The following is a 26,689-nucleotide window of genomic DNA, read 5'->3' on the forward strand; positions in this document are numbered from 1 at the left end:
AGAATCATATTAAATATTTCTACATTGCAATCAACAGTAATAGTTTACTCACACTGTAAATAAGGTGGGCACATGTGCAGGTAATTTTAAACTTTATTATATTTCAGATTATGAAAATAGATTTCCTTAATTATAGGTAGGTATAGGAAGTCATGTAACTATGGAAATCATTATGAGATTCACCATGCAAGTTTCACAGAACTTTTAAATATACATAGGTGTATACACATTATAGGCAATAAAAAGTGCTATTAACTTAAAAACTAATTCATTATTAGAGAAATTAACTCATTGTTTGTAAAGAAATGATCTCATTTTTGACCAGCAGAAGACTAAAGTGGTGAAAAACTTCTTTCAAGATCTTAAATTCCTAAATTGGGAAAACTTGACTTCTTACATCTGGGATAGAAGGGGTTGTAAGTGTGGGAGTAAAGAGAGAGAAACTATAGCTTAAAATGGCTCTTCAAGTAAATGGTGAGACAAGACATCCATTTTCACTCACTTAACCTGTCAACTTGCCAGAACTGTCATGTCAGCACTCCAGCTAAACCACGAGGGCTGATCACATCCCATTATCTCATTTTTTAGAAAAAGATTGCATGAAGATGCCAATCAGAAAAAAAAAAAAGAAAAACTTGAAACCAAGGAACAAATGTACTGATGCTGAAGGGATGCTTAGTTAACGGAATTTTAATATGCAACTGCAATGTTTCTTAATAACATTAATTACACGCTTAGTAAGTCACCATCCTAGCTCATTAGTGCCTTCTTTTTGTTGTATTTTATCTCCTACCAGCAGAATGGGGAATATGTGATTGGCCTGTTACCATTAATGTTGCTTAATCTTTTTATAGCACTATTTAAAGCTGCTTGCATAAACATTTTCTAGGCAAATATTACCTATGTATGCATTTGCGTGTATCAATTAACTGCACCAACATTTGTGTGCCCCCACCACACGTGTGATGCTAGACCTAGAGGCAGCAGAAGGATAAATATAACAATGTATTTACTGACAAAGAGCTGATAGTTTTGTCGGGGAAATGAAAATAATGTCCTCAGTACATCTGGAAAGCAATACTTGCCATAAGTGAGATTTTAAAAGGCATTCAGATATATTTTAAATCAAAATGTAATACAGTTTGCTAGTTTATATATTTTTAATAAATCTAATTGTGTACTCTTGCCTTGAGTGACATTTAATATGTTTAAGTAAGTAGTGTAGCCATTCAAATACCATGCATATTTAGGTGCAGCACATGTCCTTAGATCTATTTTATAGTATATGTCTCATGACATCTCTGTATACAAAGTGCAGCAACTTATGAAAAGTCTGACTTTCTTCAAATACGTAATTCAAATGTTCATGTGATTTTTTCCGGACACAGCCAGTGAAACCTCTTAATACTAATCTCATAATACTGTTTTGAACCTGAGTATTTATATTATCCTGATATTTAATATTTATAGTACTTTAATTTTAAGTACTAAATAAAAATACTTCATATTTATTTTATTTTTATTTGAAGAGACTCCAAAAATGATGATTATTCAAACTTTTGGTGTTTAGGTTAAGATAATTGAGGAAAGGCTTATATTACTTCACTTTCCTGTATTGAGCACAACCAAAGACATGAATAATAAGGAAAAACCACCAGAGCCCCTAAACCACGAATTATGAAGTGCCCCTGCCAAGTACAGTAAAGTCTGAAGAAAACTGAGGAAGCACACTGGACACCAACCTAACTGGACACCAACCTAACTGGACGCCAACCTAACTGGACACCAACAACCTAACTGGACACCAACAACCTAACTGGACACCAACCTAACTGGACACCAACAACCTAACTGGACACCAACAACCTAACTGGACACCAACCTAACTGGACACCAACCTAACTGGACACCAACCTAACTAGCCTTAATCCTTTATCAACACCAGTTGCACAAAAATTATCTAACATCATTGTGAGAGCCCATCGCATGATCCTTTTATGGGAAAAATAACACTTAAAGTAGAGTGAGACATGGGAAATATGAGACATAACTGTAGAAAATAAGCTAACATTCAGAAGGCAGAGGAAGAAGTATTGAAAGGAAGAAAGAAAAAAAAAGCCTACTGTAGTTGGCAGAATTCTGAGGCCCCACGACCTCAGGCAGGCCCTTCCTGGAAATACTTTCATGATTATATTAAGTTACAAAAAATATTTAGAGATATACTTAAGGTTACTAATCAGTTGGCCTTAGAATGGGCTGATTCATCAGCTGGGCCTTACTTAATACTCTGGATCTTTAAATCAGGACATTTTCTCTAGCTGATATCAGAAAGAGGCCTCAGAGAGCTACAAAGCAAGCACATGAAGAATTCAGGGTACCCCCGCTGGCTGTGGAGACCGGCGGCAGCGATGTGCGAAAGCTGAAGAGCAGTCACTCAAAACAGTGAGTCACCCTGTCTAACAGCCAAGGAAGTGAGAACTTCAGTCCTACAACCACAAAGGACCAGATTCTGACAAACACCACAAGGAACTTTGAAGTGGATTCTTCTGGAGAGTCTCCAGAGGAGAGCGCCACCTGGCCAATATCTTGATTTGGGTCTGTGAGACCGTGAGGAGAAAACCCTGTTGCGACTGCCTGCATTTTGGACCTATAGAATGACATGGTTTTAAACTGCTCGATGTGTGGTCATTTTTATGCAGCAATAGAAAACTGACACACCTGAAAACCATCCTTATGATGAAGCAGAGAGTATAAAGGAAGATGAGGAGAGAGTTCTATAGGAAAATGCACACAGTTCATAACTTAAAAAGGGTGATTCTGTATCACCAGGCCTAGTATAATACTGAGAAGAAAATAGTATGTTTTTAGTAAGATATGAAAAACAACATTCCAAATAGGGGTTATTGAATTACCCCGCTATTTCACATTTTCTCTTCTCCAAATACGCAAACTCTAGTCTTCAGAGCTAACTAGAAAATGAATAATCAGACAGTAACCAAAACAGAACTATGCAAAACAAAATTTAACACAAACTTGTATATTAACTAAGTACTTATTTCATTCATGACAGAAAAGGAATGTAATTAATTAAAAAGAGATAAAGAACCTGTGTCTTCCAAAAATTACTCAAAGAAATGCAGAAACAATAAAAATAAATACTTAGGCAGGCATAGTCTAAATGAAATTATATACAATGAAATCTCTCTTTTAAAAACTAAAAAAGGGGTACAAAGGCTAAAAGACAAGATGAAGAATTTCATATTAGAGCTTAACAAGAAAACAACAAAGAACAAAAAAATTAGATTATATTTTAGAAATAAGAAATACATAATGATTGCAATTTTAAAAGTTGGAGACGTGGTATACTGTCATTGAGAAATATACAATATTAAATAAAAATGACTGAAATTATTATCGAGAAGTTGATAAATGTGAAATTGAGACTAAGGAAAGCCAATATAACCAACGTATTTGAAGAAATGAGAAAGTAAAACAGAAAAAAAAAAAATCAAAGATAAAACAGAAGAAAAGGTTATTGAAGTAAAGCAAATTAAAGCATAGATGTGGCAGATTTAAGTGGCTCGTTGTGTCCTAGAAATATTACATACAGGACGATCATAACCAAGACATAACTAAGCAAAGTTACTTGAAAGAAGGGACTGCATGTATATTCATATGGTAAAAGAACATCCCAGCCAAGAAAAAATTATATTTTTTGTGAGTTTCAGACTTCACTATAATACCATTCAATACCAAGACAATAGAACATTTTTACCAAGTTCTGAAAGGAGAAAAAAAAAAAAAAAAAAAGAAGTGTGAGAGTAATTTAATACCTGGCCTCTCCTCCTGTTCAGTGGACAGACATTGTCACGTACACAAGGCTAGAACCAGCTCAGCCTGAGAAGTAATCCACGCTCGTGTTTCACTTTAGAAATGAACATTAGCTTAAGATATTTTAAACGTTTCACATCATGGAAACTCAGTTGGAATATAGAAGATAAAACAGAATGTGTTTTTTAAACCTACCATTTAATCAAAACATATGGAGCAACGGAAAGCGTGATGCTTAATAATAATTAAATGAGACTCTGAATAAAGTAGCTAATTAGCGCCAGGTGCAGGAAACATTAAGAGCTCTCAGGCGGGAGATGATTACCTCAGGTCATGGGGTAACAGCTTGTCCAAAGAAAAGGATGCAAGAAATAAAAGTCTAGGTCTCCTTTCAAGGTACACTTAGAACATCTTTTGCAAAAAGTGCATCCAAACATGAAAAGGTTCATACATAATACCTTTTAGGTTTTCTGATTTAAAAAAAAACTGTGATAGTTCCAATATCAAATTATGTACAGCACATTATATTTTCCAAATTTCAAGTTGGGATGGGAGATGGGGGCATCAAAATATCTGTTACATTATTCTTTAAGTAACGTCAGATTTACAGTTCATCTTGAATGAATTTTCCAATCACAAACCTTTTTTTTTTTTTTTTTGACTTCTTGGTGGTCTCAGAATAAACTGCTTTCAAACATGCTTTAACAAAACTTTGCTTCAACTCATAAAATGGAACTTTCTAAAATGGCATATTTAATTACTGTGGTTAAGCCGTTGAAATATTAAAAAAAAAAAATGTCCCTATAGATCTCTGTCTAGAGTAGTGGCTGCTGCTTTTAAAAAATAATTTTTAAATGGTGAATTTTGCCAAAAAACATGTGTACTTCTTATTACTTCTAAATTCTTGTGTGGCCAATTCCATTTTTCCATCAAAAGGAAACACGCTTTCGGGTCACTAAGTTAGAAAATACTTAGAAGTTTCCATCAAGTTGTGTATTGTCAGTTTGTTTTTGCTATTTTAAACAAGTTTCACGTGAAGTACTTGGCTTTCAGTTTCATCCTCCAGGCAATCAGCATCCAGCATATGGTACACACGTTACCAAACGGGGCAGGACAGCTTCCTAAGCAAGGCAGCTGGTAGATTTGACAGTTCCTTTCCAAATTACTCATCATGTTTTGAGTTGCTGCTAGGAAAAAATGTGTTGCCCATCTCCAAAATAGATGTTCTTTTTTATTTTTAAGCTCGGGAGAGGCTTCCAATAAAAAAATAAGACAGATGGGTATAGGAAGCAAGATATTTATCCCTATTTAGACCATTTTCTTCTGTCAGTTTCCTCATCAGAAGAGTTTTCCAAATAAACAAATGAATATTTCAGCATTCATAGTTAACTACGTCCTACGATGTACTTTTCTTTTCGTATAAAGAATGCCTTTGGAATAGTAAAACGTCAAAACCACAGAAAGGGCTTGTGGAGTTTTAATTATTAAAGTGATAGTTGCCCAGATTTTGTGGCAGCCGGCAAATATGAACATTAGATTAAAGAGCTCGTTTGGACCCATTGGTGACGTTGCAGATGCACAAGTGAAATCCGTAAAACGCTTTCCTCAATTGGCAAGTATGTGAACGTCTGCCTTCAGTAATACCTCCCACACTGGGGCGTCCTCTAAGTTCACCTAGAGGAAAACTCTAAATACAGGCCAGAGGAGTTTATTCCAACTGCGATTGTATAGAGTTGCAAATTCTTTAACGCAAATGCATTGCATAAGAGTCATCCATTTAGACAAAATTCTCAGTTTGGGGGTTTGTAATTATTTCTAACGGGGGCTTTCTACACAGACCATCAAAGGTTTCATCCAGTGAGTAATATAGTGATGGTTCCTGAATCTCTAAGTATTCCAGAATCTGCAACGATTTCTAATTTTCATTCAAAAACTCTAGACACAAACTATGCTGGGAATTTTCTCTAAATGTTATATACTTGGTACATATTTCTTCACCTAATTTATATTGGAACTAAAAGCTGGTTTTTCTCCCCTTTCTCTGGTCTCTACCTTGCAGAGTACCCTTTATGCTATTGCTAAGAGCTTCAAAGTTGAAAAACATGCTTTTTAGTGCATTAACAAATATAAATAATAATGTAGTTTTTCTACAATTTTAATATGTCATCATTATTTTACTTGACTTATACTTTCTGATCATACAATAAATGTTCAGATATCTATGTTCTTGAATTAAAATTGATGTAAGAAGTAGATACAAAAAAATGAGGTTAATTGCCTTATTATGTCTCTTTTTTGGTAATCCAATTAAAACATATCGAACACTCAGTTTTTAAAATTAATAGTAGTTGTCAAGTTTAAAGTATAGTTCTTTATATTTCTGAACATTGTCATAAGTCATTTGAGATAGATTTATGAAATGACAGACTTCCCCAGAATAAAGTACAATGTGTCAAGAAGCTATTCTTTAGTTCCAGTCCAATGGGGATTTAAGAAATCATTTCAAACAGGAATAAAAAATGGAAATAACTTTTGAAACATCTTGCAGATGACAGATACGTCTCAATACTCTGTGTATATCACATTTTGAAATCAATGTACTTTTTCCTATGTTTACAGATTTTAAATATATTGGAAATTATTAATATACTATTTATTCTATGTTCTGAAAATTTGTGAGATAATATAAATCAAGTGGTCATGGTATATTGGCATAAGGTTTCTGTGTATAAAGATCTGCAATTTAAATGTGACTGTTCCTTTTCATTTGAAAAGTCATGAGCTTATAAGTACAACTGCTGCCAATGCAAAACCAACCTGTATTTTCAAATACCTACTGTCATCCTTTCTATTGAGAAATGTTGTCAATCATTCATCTATTTTCATATCTCCTATAAATACTGCAGTGCTTAATATCTTTAAAAAACTTCTAAATAAGGTTGCAAAGTTTGTGTATTCCATAGTCATCTGAAAAGGGGTCAGATCATTCTCAATCTTTCCACTTAATACATTTTATTATATATATAATCTATAACATTGTTATATATAATTTATATATAAATGTTCCCACTTATTTTATTTTACTTTATGTAATAACGTGCTTTCTTATTTGACACATAAATGAGTGAATTTCTGAACCTGAAAACTAGCTCACACATGTTGAGAAAAAGAAATCTGACAGAGTGGTCATGTAGTCTACCATCAGCTCTTTCTTTGTCTATTGCTGCATCATCTTATTCTTTCTCATTCTTTTCTTAATTTTGTATGTAATTCAAAAGACACATAAAATTACCATTAATAGGAATCCTTACAAATACAAGAAAATAAGGCTTAAAAACGATTACAATATATCCTTCAATTTTCAAACTTCAGTTATACAAACCACAACTGATTTCCTCGTTGTTTCAAAAAACATCCCACAGCTTATGATTCAATTAATTGTGAGCCATAGCTTTATTTCAAAAATATTAAAATGTGAAGTAATGTCTCAGAAACTAGGCATACGATAGCTACCAACATTGGCAGACAAAATGCCTTTTAGGTATAAAATAAATCATAAACTCAGTCCCCTCCGGCAACAGCTTTGATAAGTCAGTATTATTCTCTCCATTTTATAGAGGACGTCACTGAGGATAAGGGATATTAAATTACTAATCAAAAGGGAGTATTGCTCAGAAACACCAGATCAGAAAGTCAGATTGGGAAACCAAAGTATATTTACCGTGTTTGCTGACGATGTGAAAACATACTGTCTAACAATAAAGTCCATGACTGTTTCAACCAAAGGGGGAAAAATGTGTGAGTCTGAACCAACATATCTATCAAGTGTCAATAATGTCAAGCCAGCACATTAAGAAAGCTTTTGAAGCTAGATGGACAATTTATAAAGCCCTCAAAATTGAATAAGTTGTTATTAAAGCATCTTTTGGTATATTGAAGAAGCAGTGTACTAAATTTGTTCACTTTTTCATCCATCCGTTTATGCATCCATCTATTCATTTACATGTACAATTCATTTACAATTACCAAAATTTATTTAAACATAGTGGATTAAACTAAAGCTTAAAAGAGACGCAGAAAGCTTATTAAGTCAATGATTGAAATATTTTATCTTCCAAATGTTTACAAATAATTACCACTTAAATATCTGCAAAAGCAAGCTGTTAACTTACTTTAATTTCACAAAGCCAAATGAAAAATAAGATATATTAAAACCACAAACACTAACTTTTCATGCCAAAGAACACAGTTCCACTGTCCCTCCCCCACTTAGGGTAAGCATGTACTTAAAGCATTTTACTTAATTTTGTTTAAATAGGCATGCAGGCAATACATATGCAGCAGTTAAAAATATCCCTAAAATACTGGGACTCTGCGTAACTTAAAAGAAATGTGTAAAGTCGTAGAACTTTTTAATTTAATCATAACTTTTTATCTTAACATCAAACATAACTAATAATTGATTATTTTATACATACAAAAAAGGATAGTGATGCTTTCTTATTGTATCCTAATACAATATATTTTTCTCCTATAAGAAAAGCTAGCAGTCCATAAACATAAATCATTCATTTATTCTCTTACATAAAAATTGTTACCTACTTAGTTCTACGTAGCAAAAGTCACTACAAAATTGTTTATCAATGTGATTAAAAAAAAACAGGAGAAACTTTTAGAGCAGACAGTCTCAAGTACTATTTTAACACGGGTAAAATAAATAAATTCCACTCTGTCAAATCTTACTACGCATGAGTTATGAAGCACTGTGCAAAGCCATGCTTAGTGGATAGAAGGATGGCTACTTACCAACAGGGCGAGCTGTAGACATTACAATGGTGTGGTGAGAACATAAAAAAGAAATTAAAAAAAAGAAAGAAAAATTATCAGAATGCATGATGTGTAATGTTACATTTAAGTATGGACAATAGAGTGATTTCTATTCTCACAATTCAAGTATGACCAAGATGTCTGGGTCTGATAAAATTGAGCGTTATAAATATAATTCTAGGAAAATAATTACTTTGACTCCGAGGACTGACTAGAAGCAATTTGAGAGATATTTTCGGTAAAGTCTTATCATCACTTACTATAGTTATTATTTCAAAGATCTTGAGTTAAACAGCCTTGTGTTACCCCAAAGTTAAAAACCTGATGAATATCACTATTCAAGTCACAGACTAGCAAATGTCATGTCAATAAAAGAAGCCCTCGCTGTCTGATTTAAATAGCAATTGGATTTTAAGCATGGTTAGTCAGAACCATTACAAGGACTGCAGAAAAGCCCCTGACGCTGCTTTTCAGTCAGTAATAAGTTAAGATCACATCACTTTTCATCCATGGACAGGGTGGATGAAAATATAACAAATAGGTTGGAACATCCTTAGAGATTTCAACTCAGTAGCTCCCTAACTACTGTTAAGCTTTTTCCTTCTTTTGGCAGAGGGCAGGGAACAATGACTGACAAGTTGATTCTTGTTCACACTGAGAACGGCTTTCAAACTGCTGCTTCAACAAATTATCATTTTTTTATTATACCATAACTTTCAATCACTAAAATCAGTGGTAATAGGCTGCCCCTGTTATTAATGCAAAGACATTGTAAGAGATACACATGGGCTTCATAATCCTTTCCTTAAAAAGAATAACACTCTATGAGTTTAGATGGTAAACCATTTTATGCAAAAGCAATAGACAAATATGTAAAACACGTGATCCCGTTATCCAAATGAAGAAACAATATGCTGAGTAGTATAGGAAATTTCATGAAATCTGATATTAAAAACAGAATTTTTTCAACAGTGGTTCGCCCATATCTCAGTAGATACAGTTCTAGCGCATATGTAATGTGACTCTGGAACGTCTCAATGGTTTTGTGTTGATGATGGCTCTCTGGGCAAGATAGGAACCACCACTGAACACGTATTTACACATATTCACTTAACGGATACATCATAATACCAGCTCTGTGCAATCCATAAACATAAAACGTAGTTGTCTCTATGACAGCCATGGTCTCACAATATTGTTCACAATTAAAGCAGGAAAGATTCAGACAACAGGCAGTAAGGCAATTGTAGCAGTGGTATGAAAAGCCTGGTGTAGTGGAACCCTAATGTGTCCTAACATATATGGCGTGTTTGCTATAGCTAGAGGAAAAGAGGAGTAAGTTACCCAGTGTACCATAATTTCTTTCTTTTTGCAGGGGAGTGGGGAGCAGAATACAAGATTAACTATCAAAAAGAGATAACAGACTAACAATGTGAAGTTGTGGCTTATTCTAACAGATGAAGTTTCTCTTAATTTTGCATTGGGGAGCAGAATACAAGATCAACTATCAAAAAGAGATAACAGACTAACAATGTGAAGTTGTGGCTTATTCTAACAGATGAAGTTTCTCTTAATTTTGCATTGGCAAAATGTCCAGTAGAAAAAGAACTTTTGTTCTTCATCTTTGAATTTGCACTTTTCAGCTTGCCATCTCAAGCTGAATTTCAAACATAATGTTTCCTTTAGAAATGAAAAGGCGTTTTGAGTGTAGGATATTAACAAAAGAAAAAAAAAAAGAAACTGTGGTGAGAAATCATGTTTTAAATGAATAAAATATATGTCTGTCTTATTTTAGGATAGAATAATTCCAAAACATTAAGGCTTTATTGCTCTAGAAACAGTATTATTTTTCCAATGAGATCTTTATGCAAAGCAAATTTAAAAATTTTTAAATGGGGAAAATGTGCTTGCAAATATGCAGTTTGTGTTGTCATTTTTAAGCCATTTAAAAAGTTTTATTAGTAATAAATTATTTGATTAGAATGAAAAGTCTAATCAAGGAGGTCTGTTGTTGACTGGCTTCATTTCTTCCTAATTTTACATTTGCCAAGTCAGCAAAGGGAACTTCTTGATGTTCAGCCTCACTTTATAGTTTTTTTTTAACCATATTTTTGAAATGGGAAACAACTGAGTAGATCTGTTTCAAATTTTGACAATTAACTCCCTTACATTTTCCCCAACTGGCTAATGTGAATGTTACGATAAAGTTTTAGCAGAAACATCACAATACATTTTTTTGTCCTTGTTACATTAGCAACATTTTATCCGGAAAAAAAACCAGCAGGTGGATGTTTTCAAAATCAGCAAATTAAACTAAACTGTGTCTCTGCATTAAATGGATGAAAATGGACATGGCCTCTTGGGTCAGTTGACCCTGTTCTAATAAAACAATCCAAAGAAAGGCTGCACATTTCATTTATGTGCATAGAAAAATTAGCAAAGAAAAAAAATAAGTCATAGATAACAGTGTTGTCTTTTTTTTCCTGTTAATCTCTTAGCATGAGAAAACCCAAATGCTTTTCCTAATGGTAAAAAATAAATGTTTTTAAACAGTATTTTACTCTATATTATATTGTGTTAAGGTGATCTTTTTAAACACAGTTTTTGAGGTTTCAGTCTTAGAGAGGTGATAAATACCTACCACAAAGAATAAACACTCTAATCCATCTACAGGATATAGATTAGGGGAGAGGCCATTTAAGGTTTGCTGATTTAAAAAAAATAAACCCTATTGAAAAAAAACAATGTTTTCTATTAGTTTGGTAAGTTAGCTTCAGACATCCCCACCTAAGGAGCATGCTTTGTTAAATGAAATGTTAAGCCTGAAACTTTCAGCAAATTATGAAAACAATTAGCTGGGAAAGGTCTTAAGGCAAACAGACCACTTCAAGTCTCACTCGCCCAAGCATTCCAGCATAGAAGCAGCCCTGCCGCTTCTACCAACAAACAACTCCTCACGTTTTCTCACCATTCGTTTAGTCAGCAAATAGTTTTCCAGTGGGACGTTTATTGGCTGGTTGTTTATTATGGTTTTCCATTTACTTTAGAAAAAAAAAGGAAAAGAAAACTTTGGGGATACTTTGGTCTAGTGAATTGTTTTTGCAATAAGCTGCCCAGCAAACATACGACAAACGTATGAAGTCATCCACGTAGAGTGTGGGTTAAATCAAGTGTGTTCATTGCCTTACAAAGGTTATCAGATTTTTATCCTACATAATCCATATATATATATCTATATATTCAATTCATATATGATCATAGTCCTTTATGACCTGTGAAGTAATGAAGAGTGAAAATGTTTTTATGCAACTAGCTGTCAATTTTGTCTAATATGTTTTGTATCTAAATTCACACTAGAATGTCTAGAGGAAAAAAAATGGATTAGGTGAAATAAGGATGGAGCAATTGAGCAGCATGAAAAGCACCAACATTTTTCCAGGTGTGCAAAGTGCCTGTCCCCTCATAACAACCTGGAGGTAACTGAGTTTTTCATGATTTGAAGCCTAAATCATAAATCTGGCAAAAACCCTTATTCTTACCACACAAAAAACTAACCTGAGGATCCCTGATACCTTTCCTGCAACTTCCAGCTTCTCCAAACCTTTCTCCTAACCTTCTGAAACCTTCTGGGAGCAAAGGTGCACGAGGGTCTGAGGTATGACTAAGTGGGGTGAGATGTAACTGAGACTCGGAAGAAAGCATGCAGCCAATCGCTTTACCACGAAGGATGAGAGAAGGAGGCACAGTTAGTAGGGGGAGAAAGGATGTGCTCGCCTATCTTTGTTTGATTTTCTCTGAGTGTGAATGATTCCATGGGTAATGTCTATTTCAAGAGTAAGTGTTAAGTGTCCACTTGGTACTACTTGGTACCTTGGACTATATAATTTACCTCCCGTGATCAACAAGTTCCACTGAAAAGACAGTTAATTTATTCTAGTACACTGTAAAGTTAAGCAATGCTTTCTTTCACTTACAAGCAACTCCAGTGAGTCTATAAGTGAACATTATTCCATGGCTGAGGAAGTGCATGACACTCAGAAGGTGAAAGTTATTACTAGAGCAGCACTGACTATTTCAATTATTTAAGGCCACTGAACTTCACAAATCAGTCTCTAAATCAGATTATCTCAAGTCTGGAGAGTGCCTCTGTATTCATTTTCACCTTTGGAAGCATTGTTAGTTTTTTCAGATTGCTGTTTTGAATGCCGACATTAAAAAGAACTTCAAAACAGTATGCTACTAGTACAAAGTGACAAAGTGACAAACTAGTAAACAGAAAACATGAGAGGACCTTCGAAACTGATGACATTTAAAAGCAGTCAGTAGCTGAAAGCAATGGAAATGGAAAGAGTAGTATAGATCTTATCTGTTTTTAAGATTTACTTTTAAGCCATATAAACTATTAACTTTAAACCATATAAGCAATTTACTAAATAAGAATTAATACTTTTAAGTTACCATCACGTGGAACCAAATAATGAAAATAATTTTATTTCAATTAATGACAGAGAGGACACAAAATCTAGGCATTTTAGTACAACAAAACAGCATAATTCACTATTTTGATTGTAAGTTCACTTACCAATTTAACCAAATACTAGTGTCCTGGTTCAATTATCTTTGACATCTTAAATCTCTTACCTCGGACGGTGAGCGTAGCAGAGGCTTCCATTTTTCCAACCCGATTCTCAGCAATGCACATATAGGTGCCTTCATCTGTACTCATGGTCTTTTTAATTCTTAGTGTGTAATCATCTTTGATGTCATACCTGTGTAGAATATGAACTGGTTTTATTAAATAGTATTCGCTATATGGATAATAACATGAAGTAATCATCTTCCTTTTTCTTTTTAAACTGTATGTTACCTAAACACAAATACATACACACACAAATCAGCCATAAAGTGCAATTACTTAGATTAAAGGTATTGCTAATAAAATCAATTTCATATCTGATCTTCAGCTGCTTGTCAGTTACCTATACTTCACATACGTAGACAATTCTTTCCACTGCACAACTATCAAAGGCATAATTAGCACTTTGACCTTTATGTGGTAGCTCTTGACTACTAAAGAAGATAGACACAATCTCAGTTTCTTGGTGAGTTATATTTCACTAGTTTGTTAGTCACACTGTGTTCAATAATACAATTTATTTTTAGGCACCTTGGATATTAGAGAGCTGAAATATGTTAAAGAACAAAATTTTTCTCTTATTTGTTGGCAAATCGACAAAATGGGCATTAGGTAAAAGAATTAAGGGTGCGTAATCAATTTTTAAATAAGGAATATTAACACCTGAAACATCAGCATGCCTTGGAGTGATTTTTGGAAATGCACATATTCAGCTTGTTCACGTGCATTTATGGTTTTACCTCCACTTCATTAATGAAGCAGACCAACAAAGTGGGTCAGAAAACATAACACCAAAAATTTGGGAGTACTTGCATGAGAATATATTCTTATTTAATTCTAAGAAATTATAATTACACAAACTAAATAATCCAGCTATCATTTTTTTCACATGTGACATTTCCTCCTGATATTTACCAGTGGTTTTTATTTCAAACACACATTTTGCAATAGTTTCTGGTTGGCCACCTTGCTTCTCTTCCTCATATATACCACAGTCAGATCCATGTTTCCAAAATATCATTTTAATTGGTCCTGTCTGCTCAAAACTAGCTGTGATTTCCTATTGTTTTCAGGACAAACACAAACATTCTAGGCTTGCATTTAAAACGACCATAACCAGATGTCTTCTACTTCTAGCTTTAGCTAGAAGAATAACCCAGCTTAACTTTATTAGAGGCTAAGGCATGAATTAATATAGTCCTAATTTATAGACCTTGGCATGACAAAAAGCACTGTCTATATACCAATCATGCCAACTAAACTTAACTACCCTTACTCTTCCATCCTTTAATTCTCATGGTTACTTTTCTGTCTGCGTGCTTTGCCTTAAAATTCTGCTTATTAAATATGTCATAAGTGGTTAGGGAAATAGCTTATCCACTACTTTCTTATCCACTCCCTTCATTGTGAAGCCATCCATTACCATACTATAAAAATCTAATTACTCCCTTTTTGGAAACTTACTGCTGCGGCAATAAGTCTGCACTTAGTTACATTTTGTATTGTTATCTATTTTGATGAAGGCAGAGATCTTGTCTGCTGCACTCACTGCAATATCCATACTCCAAATATAGAGTTTTTAATATCCAGTAGCATAATCAAATGGTTAAGAGCACAGGCTCAGGAGCAAAACAGCCAGAGTTGTACTCATGGACTTGGCTTCTTCATATGCTTGCAAGGGTTGACAGTATACTTAATTTTCTGGGTCTCTATTTCCTCATTAGCAAAATAAGTGCTAAAGATAACATCTATTTCATGGAGTGAGTGTGAGCTTTAAATGACATATAAAGTACTTAAAACAGGCACACAAAAAGCACAATACATGTTCGCTATTATTATTCCACCTACTAGGTGCTCAAGAAACACTAGTGGTGAATACATGATAAATATCTTGTTTCCTGCTGATATAAAGGCCAACTGTGAATGGCTTCAAGACTCCAATGACTTTACCCATGTATTTATAGTCAAGAGCAATCCTAGGCTAAAATGCATAAAAGAGTATAATACAGATAAACACTTTCTGCTTAACTTTGCCAGTAAAAATGTGAGAAAAACAATTATTTTGATAATGGCTTCAGAAAAGTTACTGGTGACGTATTTAATGTCTAATAAAAATAATCGTTTCTACAGTTAGCCTATGTACTGCATGACATGCTTAGCTGTAAGATAGAAACATTTAAACACTGTATTTTGCAGACATTTCCAATTCATCTAAAAAATTGAATTCTTGACTACTGTTTAAGCTATTTATTCTTGTTGTGTGACTTTCAGAAGTCTCTACATTGTCCTATAGCTGAGCTTTTTCAAGAGCTAAAAGAGGGGAGATAAACTTAATGGTCTAAAAAGTTTTCTCTGGATCAATACATATGTGAAGCCATGATTCCAAGTCAATAAAAGATATCTACATTGTACATTATTTCTGATTTGTCATTGAAAAAAAATTGTATGTTACCTCAGTTAAAAAAAAATGATTGCACACATTGTACAGAGTATCCTCAAAACCTTTTTCTGAATTAGAAATTGTCATTTTATAGATAAGAAAATTGACACCTAGGCAAATAAAATGACCTCCTCAAAGTCATGTTATTAATAAATAGAAAACCCAGAATTAAAACCCTGACTCTGAATGTGTCACTTTCTCATTCTATGTGTACTTCTCTGCAAGTAAATAGTTTAATTTTAAAATGCTAACTTAACACAGTAAGACATATAACTATGTAATGTGCACAGAAAAATAATTTCATATTCAGCAAATATTTAGTTATCGCGTATGACAAAATTTTACTTCACTTTAGAGACATTCATTACAGAGAAGACAACATGGAAACTAAATAAAATGTAAAAGTTATCTCCTGCTTTCTGCTTTAGTTAAAAAAAAAAATGTGTTTATTCTAATCACCAGAAAACTGCAAATCAAAACCACAATGAGATACTATCTCACACCAGTCAGAATGGCTACTATTAAAAAGTCAAAAAATAGCACATGCTGATGATGCTGTGGAAAAAAGAGAATGCTTACACACTGCTGGTGAGAATGTAAATTAGTTCAGACACTGGGGAAAGCAGTTTGGAGATTTCTCAAACAACTTGAAACAGAACTACCATTTGACTTAGTAATCCAATTATCGTGTACATACCCAAAAGAAAATAAATAGTTTCACCAAAAAACCCCCACAAGCACTTGCATATTTATTGCAGCACTATTCATAAGAGCAAAGATACAGAATCAACCTCGGTGCCCATCAACAGTGGACTGAATAAGGAAAATGTGGTGCATATATACCATGGAATACTACACAGTCATAAAAAAGAAGGAAATCGTGTTCTCACTTCTAAGTGGAAGCTGAAAATTGGGTACACATGGATATAAAGATGGAAGAATAGACACCGGGGACTCCTAGAGGAAAGAGAGACGGAGGGGTCAAGGGCTGGAAAACTATCCGCTGGGTAGTATGCTCTCTTCCTGGGTGATGGCACAATTTGTACCCCAAACCTCACTGTCACACAATATACCCATGTAACAAACCTGTACATGTACCTCCAAATCTAAAATAAAGGTTGAAATTTTTTAAAAAATTAAAAGTGTTTATTTAAAAATTACAAAATACATAATATTTGAACCCAAACTTAGCCTGAAATCTGACTTCCTGAGATGTTTTTTATCATTTTAAAGGAAGGTGGAAACAAGAATAGGAATGAGATTTTGTTTGTTTGTTTTTTAATTAATGGTACGTTGATCGGGGATACAAGTAATTGTGCATTCTGTGATTGCATATTACCTTCCTTGTGAAAAGTTAACATTAACTATTACTTGGGAAGAATAAAATGAATTAGTCTTAACAACTAATAAAAGAGATGACCTTTCAAAGAGACTGTGCCATTAAAATCAAACAGCAAATCTATTTTTTTCCTACCTATAGAACAGGTTTTCAGATATAGATTGTAAAACTGTGGCCAAGGCCAATAGTCTGGTGACATGGCCCAGGTTTGTTAGAAAACGTGTAAGTACGGAAGGTAACTAAATCCATTTCCAGTGAGACAGGGATGTGTTGGAGTAAAAAGAAGTTTTGGGTAATAGTTTTTAACGGTCTTGCATATCACAGTGCCCAGCATAGTTCGCAGGAATTAGTAGATGCTCTTCAACATTGCCATCTTTTCATTTCCCTTGATGATCACTGACGTTTGAAAAGATTATAATAAACATTCCATTATTTTATTCAAGACATGCTGATGACACATCTATGCATTGCATCCAAATTTGGGGATACATGACATGATAGGATTCAGAGCCTAGTGAAATGATGTCTGACTCCACATTGGGGTAGATCAGAACTATCTCCGAGGCTCTCTCCAGCTAACACACATTTTCTGGGGCCGTGTCTTGTCTTTCTCCAATTAAAAGTAAAAGCTACAATGCATATCTTGCTATGTCCCATCACACTGGGATGTTGTAATTTAAAAACAAACAGGCTTTGAGTACTTAGTTATTGAAATGCTCACAATCTCTTAAATTCTCATTTCTCACTGAATCTTTGCCTGAGGAAAGACTGCAAATATTATCAGCAGTTTATATGATGTATTTATATCAGAATACTTTGAATATATATAAAAGGATTGACTCGCTAGGCTAAATGAAACCTTTAAAAGTTCACTTTCTGCAACCGTCCATCAACACTTGAATCCTATCTGCAACATGCAACCAATCAGTCGTCCAGCTTGTTCCTATGACAAGTGGTCTATTCTATCTTCAAACATCTCTATTAGAAGATCTTCTATGTATGATAACATAAAACATTTCTTCCCAAACTTACTACTAACAGTACTACTCCTTGTGCCAAACAGAAAAGTATACTCTCTCTCCTACAAGAGAGCTTTTTCAATTTTGGGTCTCTTATGAATTATCTCATCTTCAGGTCAACTCTTCCTAACAACAGCAACCATATACTGTACAATAATCCCCCTTTATTCAGATGGAATATGTTCCACGACTCCTAGTAGATGCCTGAAACCACAGATGGTACTGAACTACAAATACACTACACGAGACAGTCAATCTGATAACCAAGAGGGCTCCTAAGTGACTAACTGGTAGGTAGTGTGCATAGCGTGGATACGCTGGACAAAGGGATGATTTGTGTCTTGGTGGAATGAAGCAGGACAGTCCAAGCTTTCATCGTGTTACTCAGAATGCTGTGCAGTTTACATCTGATGAATTGTTTATTTCTGGACATTTTCATTTAATATTTTTGAACCACAGTTGACCAAGGGTAACTGAAGCCACAAAGAGAAAGTACAAAACTGCCAATCAGAAGGGACGACTGTAACAGCAGTTATTTTATGTCAAGGCTTCAAAGGGAATTAAGAGCATCAGTACAGATCTACTGATTGATAATCATAAATCTGATTATGTCACTGAACTGTTCGAAGCTATCCAATGGCTTCTCATTCGGTCGCTCAGAATAAAACCTATTTATTTATGGTGTTTAAAGCTTTAGATAATCTGGTCCTTGCCTAGCTCTCAAACTTCATGTTCACTCTGTTCCAGTCACATGGCTTTTCTTTTACTTGTTCAATGTAAGAAGCCAGTTCTACTGTGTCTTTGTAGTCCTTTTGCAAATTCACGGAATGTTCTTCCTTTACGTTTTCCATGGATGACCCTTTTTGACTTTCAGGATGTCCCAAATATCATTCCCTTACACATGTCTTTCCTGCCTAAGAAATCTAGTTACTATCCACCAATCCAGTTACTTTTTAAAAATTACTTTCTTTTTATTCCTTGCTTTCATATTTACTTTGTCACTTTTTAATACATTTTATTTTCTTCAAAGTACATATCTTCACCACATCATTTGTTTCCTTATTTCTTGTCTTCTTTATTTCCAACAGCATGTATGTTCCATGGGAATGAGGATTGGTTCTCTCTTGTTTTAAACTATATACCCCAAGTATAATCAAACAGTGCCTGAGATACTGGAGGTGTTCAATGAATGCTTATTGAAAAAATGATGATGCACCAACCAATGCTTGAAATTCTTTTCTACTTCCTTTATGGCATGGTTACCAGTGCAACGATTATATGACGTACTGAAAGATTATCTAATTTGAAATATAACAAGATATTGTATCAAGAAGCATAGTAATGTTGTGTTTATATATCAGCAATTAGCTCTGAAATATAAGTTAAATTCATATTGATGTGATACTGAAAATGTAAGAACTTGGAATATTTAATACATTAATGCTACTAGCTATATGGAGATAACTTGGCAATTTGAGTGGCAATCTACACATTTGGTTTACATATTATCATTAATAAATTACTCTCTGTAAATTAGTAAAATGAATAAGTAAATAATTTCTCTTTCTCCACCAAAATAAATGAAATAATTTTAGCAGAATGTATAAAACAAATGTGAAGACTGAGAGAAAACAATGTAAGCTTTGTGTTTTGTTCCATGCTTTCAAATATATAAGCTCATTATTTTGGCAGAGCAGTTTCAAGTCACACATCTTATGAAAATAAAATATAACAGTAAAAATATATTTGCATAGTATTCTCAAATATACTCTTTCATTTATCCTCATAACAATTCTGGTAGGTAAGTTGGGAAGCTATTATTTTCCCCATTTTAAAAATTAGAAAATGTACATAGATAAAATTCAACTTGAAAGCAAACCATATAGCTGTTCTTAGACATTTATAAAATCTGGCACAGCACAAATTGGGATATTATGTTCAATTTTATTCCTCGTTTCTTAAGAAAGGAATTATGGCATGTGTAAAAATAATAATTGCAAAGAACTTTGTTAAAGTCTTGAAAACCATGAGGTTACGAATGAGTGAACATGAAAATATTCAGCTAGTCCAATATTATTAAGGGAGAACATATGGAGCCTAAATAAAGTACCTCTAGGATAATAGATAAAAATACTCTTTTATTATGCAATAATAAGAAAATACGTGGAAATTGGTCATTTCAAGACACTAACAGATCATACATTCTGAGACATAGTACAGAATTTCAAAATTGTTGAGCCTAGTCTAATGTCCTAATATTAATATTAGAAAAATAGTTCTTTGTTATCCAGTGCCCTGGAATTCATCGGTAGCAAAGGTTTAGACCGTATTGGAATCTAAGTCCCCTGGCGCAATCTTCATCAACTGTATTACAAAGATTTTTACCCAGCTTTTCACCAAGGGACAATATAAGCACTCAATTTTTTAAAATCCTGATGTATGAATCCATACAAGGAAACTAAAGTAAACAGGAGATATACTACCAAAAGAGTAGCTGCTTCTTAGAATTTTTTCTTAATATGTTCAAAGAATAAACAGTTAACATCACGGTTAAGCTTTTAATGGCCGTTGTTATTAGAATTCAGGTCTCATGGTCTGGGTACTGAAGTTTACCTTGGATTGCATAAATTTGTAGGGGTGTGTGTGTGTGTGTGTGTGTGTGTGTTGGCCTAGCAATATTTTAAAATTATTTAAACAATTGACATAATTTAAAAAGTGGACATTTTTAACCTACAAATTTGAATTTTCAAATCAAGATCTGTCTTACTCCAAAGTACAAGCTCTTTCTGCTTCGTCACACTGCTGACTCAACAAACCTAATACAACTGTACACCATAAAGACACTACTGTTCCTGCCAACATCACCAATCCACTATGCCAGTCGGTAGTCTGACAGTACCTACAAAAATCCCGGAAGACTCAATCAAATTCTGATACCTATGAATATTTACATTAAGAAGTGTCTTATGTCACAGAAAGGATAGGCCTGTAATTGTGATCAGATTAACTCCTATCTGCAAAAGCTTGAGAAATATAAACACTACTTTTAAAGAAATTATGTCTGACTGACTTCAAAATCTAGAATGCAAATAGTTGGTTCATTACTAATTTCACATGTAGGCAATCTGAAGCAAAACATGACAAAGTCTCTTTCCCAAAGTCACAGACAGAGGCAGTTAGAGTTGGGGAAAAAACTCTTGTGACTATCTACTACCAGCCTCTGCTTTCCCTAATGGGTCACAGTTTCCCTAAGTCTATAACGTGCTCCCTAAAACTACCAGGTTTCAAGGATTTTCCCAGGTCTAATAAATGTGGCTTTATTTCTTAGATTTCTTTCTAGATACATTGGTCCATATTTAATAGTAATCTCATTGTAACCATTACATTGGAAAATTGGGAAAACATGCATTTCTCCCTTGAAAGCAAATATTGACAGAGTGATATGATAAGTTACAAATAACATCTCCTTACATTTAAAGATATCTTTATAGTGTACAACAGGGCTTTGCATATAATTGCACAGCAGTAAATAACTTAGAGAAACTGCCTGTTTCCAAATACAATTTTACATAAAATGCTGACATTGCTATCTCAAGTTATAAAATGACTGGAACTCTTTATAAGTACATTTATTTTTCTAAGAAACAGCAGCATGCATTTTCTATTGGATGTGTGTGTTTATTGCTCTGTGTGCATTTGCATTGGGAAAGTAGGTATTTGAACTGTGTTCAGTTTCAAAACCTCCAGAAACTATCACTATTTTTTCTCAATATTCCTCTAAAACCAACTGTAACACCGGGAGGTTCATAAATGTTTTTCCTGATGTATATATCCTTTAACATTATTCTCTTATTAAACAATCAAAGGTATTTGTATTTTGCTTTTTATTGCATTTAGCCTTCTTTTTCTTTTCTTTTCTTTTTCTTTGAGACAGAGTCTGGCTCTGTGGCCCAGGCTGGAGTGAGCGGCGCCATCTTGGCTCCCGCAAGCTCCGCCCCCCGGGTTCCCGCCATTCTCCTGCCTCAGCCTCCCGAGGAGCTGGGACCACAGGCGCCGCCACCTCGCCCGGCTAGTTTTTTGTATTTTAGTAGAGACGGGGTTTCACCGTGTTAGCCAGGATGGTCTCCATCTCCTGACCTCGTGATCCGCCCGTCTCGGCCTCCCAAGCATTTAGCCTTCTTTAAACAGTCTAGAATAAATTTTCAAGAAGTAGAGTTTATTTTGGTATGAAACGGCTACTTCGTAACATGGTATAATATTATATTATATATGATCAACACGGGCAGTTGATCATATGTAATGATCAGTGTCAATGTAGAAGGTATCATTGGCTGTAATTAAAACCAAGAAAAAAAGAAACAGATGACAAAACATTACTGATGAGGAAATTCAAATAGAAATTTGGTGATTTCCATTTTGAAATCTGGCAGTCTTTGACTTAAATAAATGCAATCAGTGTTGCCAAGTTTGATTAATGAGAGTTGTAGAGTCGTGTGCTGACAGTCCCCACCATAGAGATACCTTATTTTTTCTGATATGAAACACTGCTGAAAAATGCAACCCAATCAGATTTGGCCCCTGGACAACATGTGCTATCATCACTGTACCGTGAACTGAGATTGATTGGTAACCAGCTGTGACAAAGTGGAGAAGCAGCTCTGTGTTTTTGTGTTTTGTTTTTTTTTTCTCAAGGAGGAAAAAAAGAAAACGAAAACTGTATTGTGTCAAAATCATTACCATCTGTTCAGCTGAATAAACAAAACAAAGTAAATTTATTTTAATACTTAAAACCCACAGTTTGCATGCATAATTCTGTTTGTGTGTGATCTTATATTTGAAGAATAATCTTAAAAGTGCTTCAAAAGAGAAATATTAAGTATGTTTTACAAAACAAAATACTATACTCTAAAACCACTTCCAAATTTACATAAAAGAATCTATGTTATTTTTTCTTCATAAACATACCTGCTTTCATACCTAGTGGAAAGATTTCCTATACAGCTAAATTTACTTTTACAATATCAAACAGGAATTGAAAACTGGCAAAACTTTATAACCACATTTTATTCATTACTCATACTTTGCAATTCTTGATGCACATTAAGCCTCAAGGGTAGGAACTTCTCATGATTTTCTAGCTGTTAAGAATATAATTCAGACAATTTAGGGATTCCCAAGCCTTCCACAATGACCATAGAATTTAGGAGGAGAAAACAAATTAAGAAATATAAATTAAAATTTTTATTACAAACTGGCATTTTATCATGCTTAGCTCAAGCCTGTGTATCTCATCACCTTGCTTGAGTTATGTGAGGACTCTATAAAACTTCCTGACTGGCCATTCTCATCTCAAAAGCACCTTTGTTTTTCATGGAAGGAAATTTATTTTCTCAACATGCTTAGTTTTCGAAATCACCTACTACTTCTTCTTATAAGATTTCTGGCTCCAATTCTAGAACAAGTGTTTTGAATTAGCACTTAAAATTTTATTATGCATCTGCTGTGTTAATCGTTAAGTTGGCCAATAGTAAAAACTATGAATTGAACCAGGAAACATTTAATGTCTATATGAGTAAATGTTTCTTTCCCTTGAAGGAGACCTAAAAGTTTGGTTTCAATTTTCGAAACACTTCCACTCAATTCAAATAGCGGAAGGTCAACCTATACCTTTCAGACTCTTTCAGAAAGTAAAGGTCTATAACTATAGGCATTCCATAGTTCCACAAGTCAAGACAATTTCACTACGGAGCTTTCTATGAAAATCTCACGTAGTGTATTGTCTTACTTTCAACAGAAGAATTTTTAGGATAAAATCATTTATTCATCTTGTGGAACCCTGTACTGATTTTTTATACATACCCACTAATCAGTTCCCCTGTGCCATGCTATGGACATGGAGATCCGTCCATCTAGAACTTGCTGACATTGTTATTCAATTACATTAAAACATGCATTTTAGTAACTCCCAAGGTTACTCAAGGCACACTTCTATGGACTATAAACTTTCCTGCAGAAAGTTAAATCTTCTACCTCTTTCAATGTTGAGAACTGAAAATAGGAAATGTTGCTCAATTTTTCTAAAATGATATCTCCATTCACAATTTTTCAAGTAATATCTTTGCATAGGCAACACTTGAAACTGTTATTAAGAATCACATAAGCACTTATTGGCAATCTAATTCCATATGATGCTTTCTTAATCTTTAATATTTAAGGTGTATTCTAAAGGCGAGCTCTTAAATCACCTTTGAGGCCTGAGACCTCAAAATGAACACAATAAGCCATTATTTGGTTGGTACAGACTGAGTCTTTGTTTTTAATCTGTAGACAACCATAGGTCACACTTTTCTTTTTGTCTACAATATAATGCAGGCTAATGTTTACAGTTTGGGTGAAGTGAATATTTGCCAATTTTCTCAGGGATGAGGTTGCAAGCAATTTCTGGGCAGGGCATCTTAGAGAAGTATGAGAGACAGATATCCTTTTAAGAAAATGAAAATTTTCACAGCATTCATTGTAAAAATAAAAGAAATAAAAAACCCTGGGAGGTTACACTCGCAGGGAACTAGTAAGATGCAAGGTTATTCAAGTGTGCTTGCTGTTCTGTTCTGAAGACCTTGACAGAAAACCAAAATGAAACTTGAAATATGGTGGCCTCCTCATCTTGTCTTAATTAACCAAGCCAAACAATATTTTAGCCTCTCTTGACTTCCCATACTCTACCCCTGCTTACCTTCATCCTCCAGTGACCACTGGCTCTCTCGTCTGCCTGACCCATCAATGCAAAATACCTATGCTAATCTTCCTTTCACACAGCTGAGAGAGCAAGACATTTTCCAACTAAAAAACTAAGCAAAGACAAACAAATAAAAAAGATGTTTACCACAATTGGACAATCGTTGATTTAATGAAGTGCAGATTTCCGCTTATAAGGTAACTAGGCCAAAAAGACTAGGACTTGAACCGATGCCAAGGAATTTGGGTACTGACCACCTTGGAATGAGAGCCTCTCTCTGGAGTGTGGGCAATGAAACCAAACTTCAGCTGGGCTCTTTCAGAGGTCCAAGCATCCTGCTCACCCTAAACCAGAACTCCTTCTAAGTTTTAACCAGTGGAGCCTGTGGCTGTCTTCTGAGTGCCTGTCTCTCCCATCTTCCATTCCTATGGCAAACATGGGAGACTCCAGGGATTAATTCTCTTGGCAAATTTGTGGCCAGCCGTAAAGTTCCCAGCCTGTTGTTTGTGTTCATCACCCAAGTTTCCATCTTCTCCTGTCATCTTATTCTCTTGTTTTTCATTTCCTCTGAAGTGAGTTTCATCTCCTCTAATATAACCCCTCACAAAATTTTTGTGGCCATCTCCACAAGGATTTTTCACTGTGCTTTCTAAACTACCTGTTTCCTGATTTGTGAAGTGTCCTTTTCGTCTGTCTTTCTCAGGTATTTCTCCTCCATGCCTTAATGCAAATCTGGCTCTTTCCTGAGGGTTTGCCTTCTGGAGGAAACGCAGAGGAAGAGGGAAAATGAAGACCACACCGCCAACCATTCCAAGCAATGACTCCGTGTCTGCACAGAGTAATTACTCAATAAATATTACTTGAATGAGATACTTATTCTCTCTCATGCAAATAAAATACAGCAAACCAAAACAAAATTCAGCTTCATTGAGTCTCATGTCATCCAGTTTTGAAATGAAATATTTAGAATTTCTTCTTCCTTAAGATGATAATTAATAGGCCTTACCTCACAGGGCTGTGGTAAGAGCTAAGTGATTCAATACATTCAGAGTTTTGAGATTTGCACAAGGCACATAGTAAATCCTCAATAAATGTCATCTAACATTTTCCATAGCTGACCTCACTTCATTCTTATCACCACTTCCAGTGATATTATTGTCTCTATCTCTTTTTGGCTATTGTCCTCTCTGGCCTTTGGAATGGCTTTGCCTTTGAAATTTGAGGTTCAAATGTCTGATCCTGCCATAACCTTGGTTGTGTCTTCCTCACTTAATCGGTTCACAGACTGAACCTCTTCCTCCATGTCTCTCTCTCAACCCTCTCTCAATCTTCGTTACTTTCTCTACCCTGCTTAGATGTCATGGTCCATAAGTTGCTTGTCTATATCTTCAATTATCTTGTGCCATTGCTTTAATGTTGCATTTGCTTGGCAAAACCCCAATTTTATATTAATACAACAGTTTACCGTCTTCTTTATATATATACAGTAGACTAAAAACAACTTCAATTCACCCTTGACTGGCTCTCTGGAGGGCTCAGGGAGTAATTCAAACTTCTGAACTCAGTCTATATGTGACATCCTCATCGGTCTCTGGCCACTTCGCCAGGCCCCTCTTGCACTCGAGCATTCAACTATACCCCAGAATTCTCGAGCTGTCTCTTGCATCCCTGCATATGCTGAGCCTTCACATCTGGTCCACTCTCCATACCTCCCATCTCTCTCTCCCATTAGTCCACCTACTTCTGCTTATGCTGACACAGGATTAACTTAATATCTACTTACACCTCTAGATTTCAAGCTCCATAAAAGCATGGCCCTGTCACTTTTATTAACAGTTGTATCCTCAGAATACAAGTAGTA

General features: G+C 34.6%; 1 protein-coding gene across 27 annotated transcripts in view; it reads right to left on the bottom strand.

Annotated features, from left to right (window-relative positions):
• ROBO2 (roundabout guidance receptor 2) overlaps positions 1-26,689 on the bottom strand; it is a 1,364,435-nt gene that overhangs the window by 115,008 nt on the left and 1,222,738 nt on the right. For 16 of the 27 annotated variants that reach the window (XM_045384403.2, XM_015445438.3, XM_045384359.2 and 13 more), the window contains exons 6-7: positions 13,300-13,427; positions 8,638-8,649 (exon numbers count right to left, since the gene is read on the bottom strand). In XM_045384403.2, the coding sequence (XP_045240338.2) occupies positions 8,638-8,649; positions 13,300-13,427 (140 nt within the window). The remainder of the gene's footprint in view (positions 1-8,637; positions 8,650-13,299; positions 13,428-26,689) is intronic. The other 11 variants (XM_015445439.3, XM_074033673.1, XM_045384387.2 and 8 more) reach the window with 1 other exon arrangement.

This window comes from Macaca fascicularis, chromosome 2 (assembly GCF_037993035.2).
Source record: "Macaca fascicularis isolate 582-1 chromosome 2, T2T-MFA8v1.1".
NCBI classification, from domain to species: Eukaryota; Metazoa; Chordata; class Mammalia; order Primates; family Cercopithecidae; genus Macaca; species Macaca fascicularis.